Source organism: Macrobrachium rosenbergii, chromosome 17, assembly GCF_040412425.1.
Source record: "Macrobrachium rosenbergii isolate ZJJX-2024 chromosome 17, ASM4041242v1, whole genome shotgun sequence".
In the NCBI taxonomy this organism is placed as follows: domain Eukaryota; kingdom Metazoa; phylum Arthropoda; class Malacostraca; order Decapoda; family Palaemonidae; genus Macrobrachium; species Macrobrachium rosenbergii.
In genome coordinates, this window is record NC_089757.1 from 8666270 (window position 1) to 8683769 (window position 17500).

Genomic DNA, 17500 nt, shown 5'->3' on the forward strand with positions numbered 1-17500 from the left:
ACAGGTCAAGATTCTAGGAAGTTCAAGAGTCACTTCGATACAGAAAGCTATATGAAAAATAACTCAGCAGAAATAAACAGCTGTCCTCTAACATCCAAACAGCAGCAACAACACTCACTGTACTTATGTTGTTGTTCTCCCCGGAAGTGAGGAGCGCATATTCATTCGTACCAGTAATGCGATGATGTACATAATTTTATTTTTTCACCTAAGAGAATGTTGTTGTTGGGAACGCATATTATGATTACGCATAATTGTCATCATTATCCGTAATAAAGCCACCAGAAGTGTGTGTGTGTGTGTGTTCGAACGCTTGTCAGGTGGACCATTACTCTTGTTGTTTACTCTTGATTTTGTTTTGTTTATGTTTGCTTGGTTAAAGGTTACCTCGAAGGTGCTCTTTTAACTTATGTATGTGGGCAAATCTGCTATAAATGGTTTATAAATTTACCTGTAATAATAATAATAATAATAATAATAATAATAATAATAATAATAATAATAATAATAATAATAATAATAATAATAATAATAATTATTATTATTATTATTATTATTATTATTATTATTATTATTATTATTTTTATTATTATTGAAAATAATGGCTGTTTCTACGGCACTCAATTTTTGTAGAGTCTTCTTTATTCTTCTTAACATCTTTCCATCAGCGTGTAGCAGGTGTATCAAGTTTCCAAAGGACACAAAAAGTTTTCTTGTTATTTCAGTTTCGTTACCTCTGACGTTTCAAACGAGCTCTGGCGATTATTTTCAAAGAGTCAAAACAATCGCCAGAACTCGTTTGAAACGTCGGAGGTAATAAAACTAAAATAAGGAGAAAACTTTTCATGTCCTCTGGAAACTTGATACACCAGCTACACGCTAACGAAAAGAAGATATTAAGAGGAATAGAGAAGATTCTTTATAAATCAAATGTCGTAGAAACAGACATTATTTTCAATGATACTGCCCTTAGACAAGGTCTGCTCCTTTATTATTATTATTATTATTATTATTATTATTATGCTACAGCAACATATCCATAAATTCACCATCTTTCCTTCAGTTTACATAATTAGGGGACGAGAGGCTATGGTATGAGGAACCCTCTTGCACAATATAAAACGAATGAAAACATCCCTTTTACTCATACATTTAGCACATTGATAAGTTTCATCTGTCAAAATCAGTTAGAGAGAGAGAGAGAGAGAGAGAGAGAGAGAGAGAGAGAGAGAGAGAGAGAGAGAGAGAGAGAGAGAGCGACACCCTCGTATCCATATATCTATGACATTTCCTCTAAATCAGTGAATTGGGAGTAAAACAATATTGTATTCTCACTTTTTATTAGATTTTACCAAAAGCACTGCAGTGAGAAAAATAATCTTGTACAACTTACATCCTTCAAGAGAGTACCATAGGTTGTGCAGTATTACAATGTACTAAGCCGTACATCCAGTGCACTGAGGCACTTCAAACGTCAGTATCAATAGAAACATTGAGTAAAGACATCCTACAATTCCTTAGAGCAAAGATATTTCCTTCGAGTGAGACACAGACTGGAAAGCCAGGGAATTTCCCACATGATTCCTTTTTCCATGAGGAGCTAAACCCTGGATACACTGGAAAAGGGTATTACGAAATCGAAGGAATAACGCCTGAAGGCAGATAATAGGAAAAGTCTTCATTGCTTTTAAGTATTTCCTACTTCACGTTATTGCTATTTTGCTCCAAAACATGAGGTTAGAAATGGTAGAAAAAAAGGAAATGAAGAGATGCTGAATGACGTCTTCCGCTTTCCGTGAGAGAACAAGAACGCAGTGATATAAAACTGGAAATGAATTTTGATTCTGAGAAGAGATTACTTGAAATTTATTGAAGTAAATAGAAGAGGAAAATTAATTAGCCTTTTTTGACCAAGGTTTCATTTTGTCCAACGCTGCTCAGATTTAGGTTATTGAGTCACAAATTCGGATAAAATCTAACGAGTAATAAATGCGCCGAAGTTTTTTGGGCGCAATCGAGTGTTCTGTACAGCCGCTACAGCGCATAATCAAGGCCACCGAAAATAGATCTATCTTTCAGTGGTATCGGTATAATGCTGCATGAGCCGCGGCCCATGAAACTTTAACCACGGCCCGGTGGTAGCCTATCCTATATCGTTGCCAGAAGCACGATTATGGCTAACTTTAACCTTAAATAAAATAAAAACTAAAGGGCTGCAATTTGGTATGTTTGATGATTGGAGGGTGGATGATTAACATACCAATTTGCAGCCCCCTAGTCTCAGTAGATTTTAAGATCTGAGGGCGGACAGAAAAAAAGTGCGGGCAGAAAAAGTGCGGACAGAATAAAGTGCGGACGGACAGACAGTAGTTTTCTTTTACAGAAATCTAAAAATTGACTAACACAAACTAGATTCACCATCACAAGCAGCAATATGACTGAACCTTACTTCAGAGACAACCTCAACGTTCAAATTAACAAGATTCCTAGAGCTGCAATTCTCTCCAAGCTATTCATTCAAGAATGAAAATATATTTCTGCCTCGCCACTCGGACGAGTATCTCCTTCGAGGATCTTCAGGCTTGGCCTTTGTAAGCCGGGCTGGAAGAGTCGTTACAGAACGACGAAAGACGCCCTTCAAAAGGGAATTACAAAATACGTCTGGATGGCCAAACTTATCAGAAAACGCATGGTGGCTCTCGCGCGAGACAAGAAGGAAATACCTCAGTGTTATTTTGCTCATATAAAAATACATAAAAACTTATTTGCAATGTAAACAGGGACGATTTATTCAAGACTAACCGAAGTCTGATATACTTTCCATGTGTCCTTATCGTTAATGTCAGTGTTATCAGTTTTTATCCACTTTGTATGGATGTTAGTACAAAAGTACTTGAAAGGTTTCCTAGACGTCAGTATCCCAATTTTTGGATATCATAATCGCTTTGAAACTGGAATTCGTGGACACTGTAATCGCCACGTCTTGGACTTCGTAATTCAACTTAAAAATTTCGAATTCCTGGAAGTTTTCCTTCGGAATTCTTGAATATCGGAATCCATCTTATAATTTGGAATTCCTTGATTTCAAACTCAAGACTTTTTAAACTTGAAACCTCGTTTACAAACTTGGATGAAAGAAAATCATAAATTCAAGGAAGAAAGCATAATTCACAAACTAAATCCACACCTCACTTCTCTTCTTCAGTGGGAACGAGATATTTCGAAACTCTTCATGATCATTATAGTTCGGCACCGAGATCCTGACATAAAACTTGGAATTCATGGACTTCGCAATCCTGCCTTTTTGGACTTTGAAATTTCTCTTGAAGGTACAAGATTCTTGGACTCTGAAATCTCACTTAAGGTATTGGAATCTTTCATTATGAAATCTCACTTAAAGGTATTGGAATCTTTCATTATGAAAACTCACTTAAAGGTACAGGATTCTTGGATTTTGAAATCTCATTTAAAGGTTCAAGGTCCTTGGACTCTGAACTATCACTTGAAGGTACGGGATTCTTGGACTTTGAAATCTCACTTAAAGGTTCAGGATTCTTGGACTTTGAAATCTCACTTAAAGGTACAGGAATCTTGGATTTTGAAATTTCACTTAAAGGTACAGGAGTCTTGGACCTGGAAACCCCGCTTCAAGATAAGGAATTCTTGGACTTCGAAATTCCAAAATTTTTTGGCCTAGACATTCCAATTCAAGTTACAGAGTTCTTGGACTTCGAAACTAAAAATTTTTGGACCTAGAGATCCCACTTCAAGTACAGAATTCTTGGACTTTCAAATACAGAACTTTTTGGACCCGAAAATCGCACTTCGAAATCTAGAATTGTTGAGCATCATAATTTCAACTCACTGTAATCTAAAATCGTACTTCCTTATCTTGTATCTGGTATCTTGTTTTTCATAAGGAAGACTTCTTGGACTTAGAAATAACACTTCGAAATCGTAAAATTCTATGCTTTACAATTCCCTCTTGAAAGACATGAAAATTAAATTTCGAAAGCTGTAATTCTTAGAACTCTGGAACTTTGGAATCCAGCCCTCTCAGACCTTGAAATCTAGCCTATATATGTGGAATCTTTGACTTCGGAATCCTGACTTACTGGATTTCGAAATCTCACTTCAGAGTCTGGATTAATTTGTGATGTAGAACTACCTAACCTGGCTTAAATATTGCGTAGGGCTTCTTAAAGCAAAATTACCGGCTAAAAAAAAAAAAATAAAATTATATGATTCTTAGGTTTTCAGGTACCTGTTTCTTGGACCTTGAAATCTCCCTTCAAAACTGGAATTTCTGGACTTCGTTACTCTGACATTTTATAATTTTAAATGCGATTTATTATACTGATTTCTTGTATTCTGGGTTACAGACTTTTTGGACTTTGAAATTCGTCTTCATAACTGAAGCTCTTTGCCTTCAGAAGCAAATCAATCTTTGATCTCCATACTTTAGGCTCCTTGCACTTTTAAATCCCATTTCAAATTCTGGGGTGCTTGGATGTCAAAAGTCTTATTTCTTATTGGAAGAGATTGCATCTGAGAATCAGTTTTGGAATACCGATCATTGGGATTCCAAATATGCAAAGTATCGCTACACAAAAGGGAATTTTGGTAGTTTATAATGCAGCATTCTTATAACTGGAAATAATTTAATTTCTGGAATTTCTGGACTTTGCAATCTCGAACTTTTGAGCATGAACATTCTCCTAAAAAGCTGGTAATCATAAGCCTCAAAACTCCAACTTCTCTGACTTCGAAATCCTACTGCCAGATGCGGTATTGTTGATTGCGTATTCCCGACTTTTAACATGTTATTTGCATATCAATGTTCCGACATACAGAAATATCTGGACATCTTTGGCTAGACTTTTTGGACTTTGAAATCGTACATCCAAATCTATTGTAATTTTAGATGCCAAAATATCATACTCCCAGATTTCATAGCTCCACTTAGATAATATTCATCACTTATTATTCATAACCTTAGTCTCTTCGATTAAAAAATCTGTAAAATTCTTGCACTACGTAACCCTGATTTCCACCACTTCTTCAAAATCTTACTTCAAAAGTTAATCCCATTTCTTGGACGTCAAAATCCGCTTTCAAAATTTGGACTTCCTGAACTTTGAAATCTTGGCTTTTTGCAATGTGAAATCTTCCTCCAAATTCTGGATCTCTCAGACATGATATCGATATGACAGACGTCTGGCAACTACTAAGCCGTGAGAAGAAGAGAAGAAATATCAGCTAGCTACATAAGACATCCCATGAAGGGAAGACTTATCTGGCAACTACAATGCACACCACGAAGAGGAAACAGGTCCGGAAACTACAAGGCATACCTTGTGAAGGAACACCACAAACTACAATGGAGATGAGACATGGCTGGCAATTATAAAACGGAAAATCTGAAGAGGAGACATTATTGGCAACTGCAAGACATACCATGAAGGGGAGATAAGTTCGGAAACTGCAAGACATACCATGAAGGGGAGATAAGTTCGGAAACTGCAAGACATACCATGAAGGGGAGATAAGTTCGGAAACTGCAAGACATACCATGAAGGGGAGATAAGTTCGGAAACTGCAAGACATACCATGAAGGGGAGATAAGTTCGGAAACTGCAAGACATACCATGAAGGGGAGATAAGTTCGGAAACTGCAAGACATACCATGAAGGGGAGATAAGTTCGGAAACTGCAAGACATACCATGGGGGAGGAGAATTGTACGTTAACTATGAGTCATACCATGAAGAGGAGATAAGTTCGGAATGTCTGGAAACTACATCATGGTGTATCGTGAAGAGAATGCATGTCTAGCACCTTACGAGGCATACTATAAAGAGAAGACATTTCCGGAAACGACCAAGTATCCATTGCAATAGGTCTGGAACATAAAAGGCATTCGTTGACGAAGAGCTAGGTCAGGTAGCTACACGGCATACTATGCAGAGGAGACATTTATGGGAAATACGTAAAAGCATACCATGAAGAGGAGACAGGTCAGGCGACTGAAAAGCATGCCACGATGAGATTATGCAACATCCAGCCAATCTATGCCATAACATAATGAGGAGACACGTCTGCCAACTACAAAGGTATTTACACAGGACGCGCAACGCAAATTAGCATAAGAAAAAAAATGACTGATTAACCCAAAGCAGTAAACTAGTTTTTACCGTGCAATTAAGGGCATCAAACAATGTCCAATTAAGCAAAATCATAACTCGTGACCCTCTCATGGCAATGAGTTACTAAGTAGGGAAGAAAAAACACAAAGTGACATTGTCAAAGCCTCTTGCTTCAAATGAATCTGCATATCTCGTCATTAGCTCGCCCATTTAGGACACTTAAAAAACGAGTCCAATTCATCAACAACTGTACCAGGGCAGGCTTAGAGGGACCGGCAGTAAACAACCAATTAGATAAAAAGTGTATAATGAGGAAATAATGATACGGAAGAACTATGTTGTTGTAATACAAGAACACGGTGTTGGTTGCATTCAACTACGACCTTTCAGAGGTAGTCCTCATACAATTTCATTTCGAAGTTTATATTATTATTATTATTATTATTATTATTATTATTATTATTATTATTATTATTATTATTATTATTTTTATTATTATTATTATTATTATTATTATGGGGTCTATCACAGTCATCCTATTCGACTGGGTGGTTTTCATAGTGTGGGGTTCCGGGTTGCATCCTGCCTCCTTAGGAGTCCATCACTTTTCTCACCTATGTGCGCTGTTTCTAGTAGCACACTTTTGGCATGAGTCCTGGAGACCACTTCAGCATCTAGTTGTTCCAGATTCCTTTTCAGGGATCTTAGGATCGTGTCCAGTGTTCCTATGATTATGGTTACAAGTTCCACTGGCATATTCCATATCCTTCTTATTTCGATTTTCAGGTCTTGATACTTATCAAGTTTTTCTCTTTCTTTCTCATCTACTCTGGTGTCCCATGGTATTGAAACATCAGTGAGTGGTACTTTCTTCTTGATTTTGTCAATGAACGTCACATCTGGTCAACTGGCACGTATCACCCTTTCTGTTCTAATACCATAGTCCCAGAGGATCTTTGCCTGATCGTTTTCTACCCCTCCCTCAGGTTGGTGTTCGTACCATTTATTACTGCAAGCTAGCTGGTGTTTCTTGCACAGGCTCCAGTGAAGGGCTTTTGCTACTGAATCATGCCTCTTTTTGTACTGGTTCTGTGCAAGCGCCGGATATTCGCTTGCTATGTGGTTTATGGTCTCAGCTTTCATATTGCACTTCCTGCATATGGGTGAGATGTTATTTCCATCTATTGTTCTTTGGACATATCTGGTTCTTAGGACCTGATCTTGTGCCGCTGTTAGCATTCCTTCTGTTCCCCTCTTGAGTCCTCCCCGCTGTAGGCATTGCCATGTTTCATCGCTGGCCAGTTCTTTTGTCTGTCTCATGTACTGTCCATGCATTGGTTTGTTGTGCCATTTTTCATTCTCCTGTCTCTGTATATTTCTGGGTCTTCGTCTACTTTTATCAGTCCTTCTTCCCATGCACGCCTTAGCCATTCGTCTTCACGGGTTTTCAGATATTGCCCTAATGCTCTGCTCTCGATATTGACGCAGTCCTCTGTGCTTAGTAGCCCTCTCCCCCCTTCCTTTCGTGTTATGTACAATCTGTCTGTATTTGCTCTTGGGAGTAGTGCTTTGTGTATTGTTATATGTTTTCTAGTTTTCTGGTCTATGTTGCGGAGTTCAGCCTATGTCCACTCCACTACTCCTGCGCTGTATCTGATTACTGGTACTGCCCATGTGGTTATGGCTTTCGTCATATTTCCGGCGTTGAGTTTTGACTTGAGTATCGCCTTAAGTCTCTGCATATATTCTTTCCTGATCGCATCATTCATCTCCTGGTGTTTCAAATCCTCTCCTTCTATTATTCCCAGGTATTTGTATCCTGTCTCATCTATGTGTTTGATGCTATTCCTGTCTTGTAGCTTTATCACTTCAGTCCTTGTCACTTTGCCTTTTTGTATGTTGACCAAGGCGCATTTTTCTATTCCAAACTCCATCCTGATGTCCCCAGATACAATCCTTACAGTTTGGATTAGGGTCTCTATTTCCTTGATGCTCTTACCATACGGCTTGATGTCGTCCATGAACATCAGATGGTTAATTTAGTTAATTATTATTATTATTATTATTATTATTATTATTATTATTATTATTATTAATATGCTCTTCTGTTCCATCCTCATTATTTACTTTTGTAAAACACTCCCATTTTCTTAGCAGAAATGAAAATATTTTCTTAAGTAAATACCAAAATGGAAATATTTATTCAGATAAGCCCCATACCCTTTCAGCTATCCGCAGGAAAACGGATTTCATCCAGTAACGAAAGCACGAAATGTCCTGACCAAGGGTTTTCGAAATATATTACACTTTAATTAGAATACGTCGAGTTCCCCTGATATTACCTTCCTAAGAGGGCTTTCAGCCTCCAGCTCCCTGGGAAGAGAGACGAGACAGTTATACGACATAAAAAAGTCAAGTATAACATATATAATCATTTCCAACTTTCTTTCTAGAACAAACACACTCACACACGTACCAGCTCACACGCATACACACACACACACAAACACATTCTTTATGATATTCCCAAGCACGAGTTCATTCGTGCTACATTGTATATATATATATATATATATATATATATATATATATATATATATATATGTGTGTGTGTGTGTGTGTGTGTGTGTGTGTGTGTGTGTGTGTATGTGTGTGTGTGTGTGTGTGTCTAGAGAGAGGGAGAGAGAGAAAAAACATATTTTTTAAAATCTGATTATGTACGACACCTTAAACCAACGATTCATTCATGTTACAGTGAAGAGAGAACTTGTCAAACATAATGTCAGACAACGGACAATTCTCGTAGTAAGCGTATCATTAATAGCATGGAAAGGAGGGTTGTTGATTCGTAAAGACAACAGATATTAATGGATCTTCGAAAGTTGAGTGAAATGGCACGTAAGCCACTCGGTCGGAATGTAGTTGCAACACCGAGGAAGATTGCTGTTAAAGCACTGATGTTAATGAACTCAGTGCCCTGAACGTTATTGAAGAAGTTAAATATATAACAAACATACTGAAACACTGCTTTGAATAAATAAAGATACTTCGAAAAGAAGAGCCATGATATAAAAAGTATAACTAATAAACAAATGTAGAATGAGGAATAAAAAAGACTACTTAAATGACGCGGTAACAGAAGCGTTAGGAAGAAATACATTCTCGTCCAACAAGCACCAAAGAGTTAAAAAAAAAAAGAATTACAAAGGTTACCAGGGTACATGATGTGCAGTTTCGAGAACAGAAAAGAAACAAGAATTTTGCTTCGTAACTGGTAGAGGGATTTAAAATTGTAGGCTGTTTTGTCAGGCTTCGTTCTTTACGTATTAGAGGGTGAATGAATGCGGTTAACACTTGGTTTCATTCCTTAATATAAAAATACCTCTTTAGAGGTAATTGTTTATATATATATATATATATATATATATATATATATATATATATATATATATATAGAGAGAGAGAGAGAGAGAGAGAGAGAGAGAGAGAGAGAGAGAGAGAGAGGGAGAGAGAGAGAGAGATACTACGTCTTTAATACAATAATACCTTGAATGAAATCTTAAACCAACAATTCAGTTATGTTAATATGAAGAGAGAATTTGTCAAATATATGACGCAAGATAAACCTTGCAGTAAGCGGAAAAATGACAACATGACAAGGAGAGTTGTTGATTCGTCATGACACTTGATATTCACGAATCCTCGAAAGCATTGTGAATTGGAACTTCAAACTTAAGAACGTGAAGATAAATGAATTCAGTGTCATGAATGTTTATAGCAGAAATAAAACAACAGAACATGCTGAGGCGACGAAGCATTAAAAAATGCCTTGAACGAATAAAAATTCCTTGGAAACGATTCAGAGCAAATAAAAGGACACTTGGAGACCCTGAGACGAACAATACAAAGGATCCTGAGGGAAGGTGTGTCAGATCAGGAATGAAAAAGAACGACTGGAATGACGTGCTAACAGAAACATTATGAAGAAATACCTAATCATTCAGGAAGCGCCGAAGAGTAACGAGATTTACAAAGGTTACCGGGGTATATGATGCGCAGTTTCGAGAACAGGTAAAAAATAAGAGAACTTTTCTTCACAGCGTGAAAGGTGATTAAGAGTTGTAGACTTTTTGGTCAGACGTCATTCTTTACTTATTGGGTGGTTAAATGCATGCAGGTTCATCTGGTTTTATTTTTAGCTGTAAAATTGCCTCTTTTGGAAGTGATTAAGTTTGTATATATATATATATGTATATATATATATATATATATATATATATATATATATATATATATATATATATATATTATATATATATATATATATATATATATATATATATATATATATATATATATATATATATATATATATATATATATATATATATATATATATATATACACACACTCTTAAATAAAGCATTTCTATAGAATCTCTCTCTCTCTCTCTCTCTCTCTCTCTCTCTCTCTCTCTCTCTCTCTCTCTCTCTCTCTCTATATATATATATATATATATATATATATATATATATATATATATATATATATGTATATATATATGCATATATACACTCTTAAATAAAGCATTTCTACAGACTCTCTCTCTCTCTCTCTCTCTCTCTCTCTCTCTCTCTCTCTCTCTCTCTCTCTCTCTCTCTCTCTATATATATATATATATATATATATATATATATATATATATATATATATGCACACACACACACACAAAAAGAGGTATATATATATATATATATATATATATATATATATATATATATATATATATATGCACACACACACACACAAAAAGAGGTATTTTTACAGCGAAGAATAAAGTCAGATAAAACTGCATGCATTCAACCATCCAGTAAGTAAAGAATAAAGTCTGACACAAAAATCTACAATTCTTCATCACTCTTTATGCTGTAAAGAAAAGTTCTTTTCTTTTTAATCTGATCTCGAAACTGCACAGCATATACCCGTTAACCTTTGCAAATCTTGTTCTATAAAATTGGTATTAAAAGTAGAAAAACGTTACATAATGCCATAGGATTTTTTATTTCCCCTTGTGTAGCATGAGAAAGATTAATTTGGATTTATTTCATTCAAGTCCTGTTAAAGGTGACAGGGAATTTTCAGCTAAGTATCGTAATCAGTAACTTTTATTTCTCAAATTTGTATGGAAATGACGAGGAAGTGAGTTGCCACTTACTCTTTTGGCAGTGATTTTTGCTCCAGCATCTGGGTGACCCGCAAGGCTTTGACCTTTGGCAATCTGACGTTTCCGGGCAAGAGGGGCACTCCCCCTCTGGTCGATTTCTCTGAAAAATAGTGATTTTTCTATTAATGAAGAACTGCTTTTTTTTTTTTTTTTTTTTTTTTTGTCTGTGCTTGACAGTGTTTGTATCATAAACGTTATATTGAATGCAAGTGTTATATGAAGATAAAACATGAGCTATGATATTTTGCTAATGTATGATTAGATTTTCAAGATGCACTGGTTTGAAAGTACATGTATGTTACCATTTATGTAACTGAAAAACCAACGTTGTTTGTCACATGGCCATCTGCCCACAGGTATTCGTGGTTGTGTTATAATTCATTGACCACTTCCAATACGAACATTCATATCACAACCAACGTTTATATGGACGCGCACATGTATATTAACTATGACGTCACAACTAACGTCATTATTTGCGTATTAATTACCTAAAAGTAAAAAATGAGGTACGACTTTCTACTAACGTTTATGTAATTTTCAGCCAGTCTTCCAACTGTGATGTTATTCCAGTCTATGGTATTGACGTAACAGAGGCGAGGGTTTCTTTCAATCCGCACTGAACCTGTCAAAAGAAAACAGAATCAGAGGGGTATTAATTTAGAGAGTTGATTTAGTGGTGACCTTTGAGACTGACATTAAGTATTGTTGAATAATAAATCGAGCTTGTTATCAGGTAAGGAAAAAATCAAACAATTTGGAATTTCAGAATACGATGACATGTGGACATTGAATCAACAGTTAAACATTTGTCAATATTATTAAGCAAAAACGTAGTCGGAAAACCTAATATACAAATAAATAAAAATACAAGGAAGTTAATGAAGAATTTAAGGAACAGGATTTAGCATACCTGAAGTGTGGCCATAGAAATTATTTTCACTTAATTTCCTAACTTATATACGAGAGCCATTCGGACAGCTGATATCCATACCCAGCCCAGACACGAAGAATTCAAGAAAATCCTTGGTACAGAAGAGGAAGCAGGAGGCCTGGCTATTAAAAGCTAGCAGATTATTAAAGTCAAGGAAAACGAAAGCAAGAGGAGAATTCTGCAAGTTTACCGAAGCCGTTCTAGGCAACTCACCTCTTAGAATGACACTGAGGTTGACGAGACCGACGTCTTCCAAACTGGGTACGTCGTATATGACGAGGGCATAATTGTGGAATAGAACATCGCCTCTGAAAAGGAGAATAGACATATGGTTTTGTATGGAAGTACATCGGCTCATATTTTTTTTTATATTTTCTAAAAAGATTCCTGCTGATGTCCTTGAAAACCCAGACAGAAAATTAATACATCTCCTTACCTTGCCTTTATCGAGTTCGAATGCAGAAAGGATACAGGAATGAATTTAGCGCTTAACCACTGAGCAATATGCAGGTCCAGAGATATAGTTTCTGAGATAACTGTTTTCTCCAAAGAATTTAGACATATGTTTAAGTTTCACTAGAGTCTATCGTTCTTTTGTTTATCTGTTTACTAGGAAGAGTTGGTTAGATTTTAAGACAGATCGGGATGAGGAACCAAGATTTTCGTTTTTTGTGCTTTCTGGTATTTTTTTGTGCTTTCTGTTTGCTTTTCAGCTACAGCATTAAGACAGCAGAGCATTTATTATTCTGTCTGTACAAAATTTTCCCTGTTTCCTAGTAATTAATTTCTCTCCTCTTAAACATTTTCTTTTATTACAATTATACTATAGGATTTATCTAACCATTTTCATCTTACTTTGATTAGGAATGTAAGGCCGAGAACAGAAGGATCAGTAGAGGAAAAGCAGTGGTGGTTTAGGCAAGAATGAAGAAGTTTTGATCAAGATTTTTGTTTTTTATGGAAAGACTCCTTTACACAAAGGCTAATTAAATTTTATTAGGAGCAATCGGAGGATCTTGCACCAAAATATAAATTTGCTTTGGAATATGAGAGCAGCTGTATTTGTTCAGACATGCACTTTCCTTCGTGGAATTTGCCTTTATCTATATATTGATCGCGCTCAATATTTCCGTGATTCAGTTATACATAATGAGGGCCACGTTTACTTTTGCTATCCTGTTTCCTGTTCTGAGATGCGTAGTCACTACCTTCTCCAGGTCTCCTCTGGCTCCGCATTCGACCAGAATTCAACTAAGTGCCTGAAGAAGTGCCTGTCTGAACAAGTGCTCCCTAAATCCTTGCTACCACGCCGTTTATGAATTCAGTGCCCTGATGTTAAAACGCCACATAGCAGCCGCAAAGCAAGAGGAGAAGGAATAATTTAAGGAATTAGAAAAAGGCCATTCTATCCCGGCTGATTGGAAGGACTCGCTGCGACAAGAAATTTACGGAAAACTTCGTAGGACTACAGATGCCCTAACAAGGATACTGGACAGAAACCTAAAAAATTTTATTGATAGCAATGACTGGACAATAGTGCACGTAATGATTGCGTTGCAAACTTATCAAGTAAACGAATAAGTGAAAATGTTGTGAGTGCACTCGGATATGGTTTATCCTTCTTTATATCGAATAGTCCCTCTGATTTAACGATTGCGTCGTGCCTATGTATATTTGAAAAATATTGTGATCTTCCTCAAAATTATGTTAACATAATTAAAGGTATTGTTTATAGTCATGAAAGTAATTTCTCTGCTCCTTATAAGAAAAGTTTGACCGGTCTTAAAAAAAAAAGACAATACAATGCACATCACAAAAGCTGATAAGTCGAATAGTATTATAATTTTAGATAAAGCTGACTGCATAGCACGTATGCAAGCCCTACTGGATGATGTTACGACTTACAAAAACTAACAAAAAATCCCACCTATCAAGTCATAAAAAATTTCAATAGCGCAGTGAAAAAAAAATCATTGAAGATGAAAAAGAACTAATAGGTCAATTGTCAGTAAAATTTCCCTCGTTACTTTACTTGTACGGATTAGTAAAACCGCACAAAGAAAATAAACCTATGCGGCCTATTATCAGTACTGTTGACTCATTATTATATAAACCTTCAAAATATATTACCGAGCTCTCACATATATGATTCTCTAGATTTAGTTGATAAATTAAACAAAATCACTTTTTGCCCCACTGACAGATTTGTTAGTTTTGATGTTTGTTCTTTTTTTAACTAAAGTCCCCATAGATTCTGTTTTAGAGTATCTTAGTAACGAATTAATCAGTCATGAATTACTTCTACCTGTAAGTCATATTATTTCACTCATTAGGTTGTACATTTGTGATCGTAAGTTTATATTCAATGGTGAATTCTGCCAACAAATATTTAGTACGGCAACGGATAACCCTTTATCCCCACTCCTCTGAAACTTGTATATGGAATTCTTTGAAAAACGATATTTACCTAATATCATTTATACTCCTTTAAAGTGGTATAGACATGTTGATGATATTTTAGCTGTTTTGCTCTCTCATTTAAATAACCAGGTACCATCCATTAATTACACTTTAGAATTAGGAAAAAGACAATTGCCTCCCTTTCTTAGATGTTTTAATACATAGAGAACCATTTCAATACAAATTCAGTATTTGTAGGAAACCAACCAACAACTTAACTTATGTCTATTTTTATTCAGGCCATCACCTTAATATCAAAATATCCATTTTTTGTTCTTTGCTTTTACGAGCATTGCGCATTATCAATCCCCAGTATTTGGAACAAGAAATCGAATAAATAAGAAAAATAGGGACATACTTATGTTATCCTTCACGTATACTAGATATTTGCTATAGTAAAGGCCACAAAAAGTTTTATAGTGAAAGTAACATGGAGAAAGAAACCCCTAAGAACATTCTTAGCTTGCCTTATTTTAGTGGTTAAAATATTTTTATGTGAACCTGGTTTTTTCCTATAATAAAGCACTAAAAGGAATGTTAATAAAGGAATAGTCCTAAGGAAAGCAACAACATAACATACAAAATTCCATACTTGGACTGCTCTTTTTATATCGGTCAGTCAAGTAAGGATTTAGAAGTACGAATTAAACAGCATAAGTATCCTGTCAAAACTGGGCAAACATCCAATGCAGTATTCATCCATTTAAGTGAAAACTCTCACAGGCTAAATTGGACTGATTGCCAGACTGAAAGATTTCTCCTCACGAAACCTTATAAAATCTGCTATCATGCAGCTTACTTCCAGTTGTAACTTGAACCTTAGCCCTGGCATGTACTGTATTACGAGTATTTGGACACCTGTATTAGTACAACGTTCAAGAATGACCTTAAAGATAAAGTCACTAACTCGATTACTAATTAGTTACCTTATATACATGTTCTATGTATTCGTATGTTTAATATATTTTTCTTAGTGAAAATGTACACTTTGCAAAAATTTTTATTCTTTACCAAAAGGAGAATTATTGAACCGTACTTTCATAAACATGAAATCAGCTTATTCTTTCCACGGTCAGTTTTCGGTGGTCAGCCTCTTTCCCTGTATAACTTTTAATTGACTTTTCCCTGCTTCCGAGCTGTTGGGCTAATCTTTTGCAAAACCTCTTAAATATTTACTCCTGTTTTGGTAGGACCACTAGTTCTTCAACTGTGTTGGATTGCAGGTACATCTGCTCCTTTATAATCCCCATCTGTCAATTATACGAGCGTTCTTTGTAAACTTATTTTCATATTTCTATCAGCCTGCTAAGTAAAGGACAGTAAGTCGAAAGGCCTATAGCACCACTCCGTTGTTTCACTTTCCTTCATGGCATTTGCCTTTATATATATTTATATATATATACACATATATATCTATATCTATATATATATATATATATATATATATATATATATATATATATATATATATATATATATATATATATGTATATATATATAAAAATATATATATATATATATATATATATATATATATACATATATATATATATATATATATATATATATATATATATATATATATATAAACATATATATATATATATATATATATATATATATATATGTGTGTGTGTGTGTGTGTGTGTGTGTGTATAAGCGAAAACCACAGAAAATAAATGTCAGAAGCTCCGTACCAAGCGCTCTCATGAGACTGTTTTATTTCGTGAACCAACAGTCTCATGGAAGCGCTTGGTACGGAGCGTCTGACTTTTTATTTTCCTGTGGTTTTTTGCTATACTATATCACGTATATATCTTGTGATTTTCTGAGCACATATATATATATATATATATATATATATATATATATATATATATATATATATATATATATATATATATATATATATATATATACGAAGTTCATCTCCATTTCAATAGGAATGGGAGACCGTGACAGACACAGTCTCGTTTCTCTCACGCGCCACCATCTACAGATTACAAGTATGATTATTAAACGCTAACCTAATTATGACCAAGCAAATGATGAAGTAAATACGCTATTACGTCACAAAGGGAAGAGAATATTTCAACCAATATAGTCAGAGGATATTGGCAATGGCTGCATGCCTTGTCATCCCTTCATGGTACATTGATTACATCTGGAAACGCAAAACAGGAAGTTTTGCATTGACGAATCCTTCCTGGAATTCCTCTGTGCTTGTAAATCCGACCAGAGATGGTAATAAACATTTTCCTTCGCGGTGCACAACTGAATTTGTCAGTCAAAACAGCTGTTAACGTACAGTGAAAACATTGTAATAGTTCTGCTGCATGGCTGTTATGATATCTTTTTCTTGTAGTTTTTTTTTTATATAAACGCATATTATTTGTTGTAAATGTATCGGTAAATGAAGTTACAGAATGTATGTACCAGCCGACAGCGTCTTTATCCTTTTAATGTTTTTAGGTGATAGGATCTGTGCATTTGTCGGTGTATTATTTTTCGGTGACATTTCATTATGACTACATTACCACATGTCTCTCAGTTTTCAATAATATAATGGCAAGAAGGCGTTGAAAAAGTTTAATCTGTTTCATGTGTAATAAACGTTTCTTCCATTGGAATGTAAAGCGTACTCAATTATTAAAGATTATTTCTTAATAATATTTTTCTTGTTTCACGATCAGTCGGAGCAAACCAAACTTTCGGTAACAGAAATGATGAATTATTA

At 35.2% G+C, this 17500-nt stretch overlaps 2 protein-coding genes across 4 annotated transcripts in view; one reads left to right on the forward strand and one right to left on the reverse strand.

Annotated features, from left to right (window-relative positions):
* LOC136847715 (insulin receptor-like) overlaps positions 1-17500 on the reverse strand; it is a 273218-nt gene that overhangs the window by 71516 nt on the left and 184202 nt on the right. For all 3 annotated transcript variants that reach the window (XM_067119573.1, XM_067119574.1, XM_067119572.1), the window contains 3 exons: positions 12517-12611; positions 11897-11994; positions 11361-11469 (listed from right to left, as the gene is read on the reverse strand). In XM_067119573.1, the coding sequence (XP_066975674.1) occupies positions 11361-11469; positions 11897-11994; positions 12517-12611 (302 nt within the window). The remainder of the gene's footprint in view (positions 1-11360; positions 11470-11896; positions 11995-12516; positions 12612-17500) is intronic.
* Positions 1-17500, forward strand: part of LOC136847716 (transient receptor potential channel pyrexia-like) — a 287431-nt gene that overhangs the window by 39101 nt on the left and 230830 nt on the right. The window lies entirely within an intron of this gene.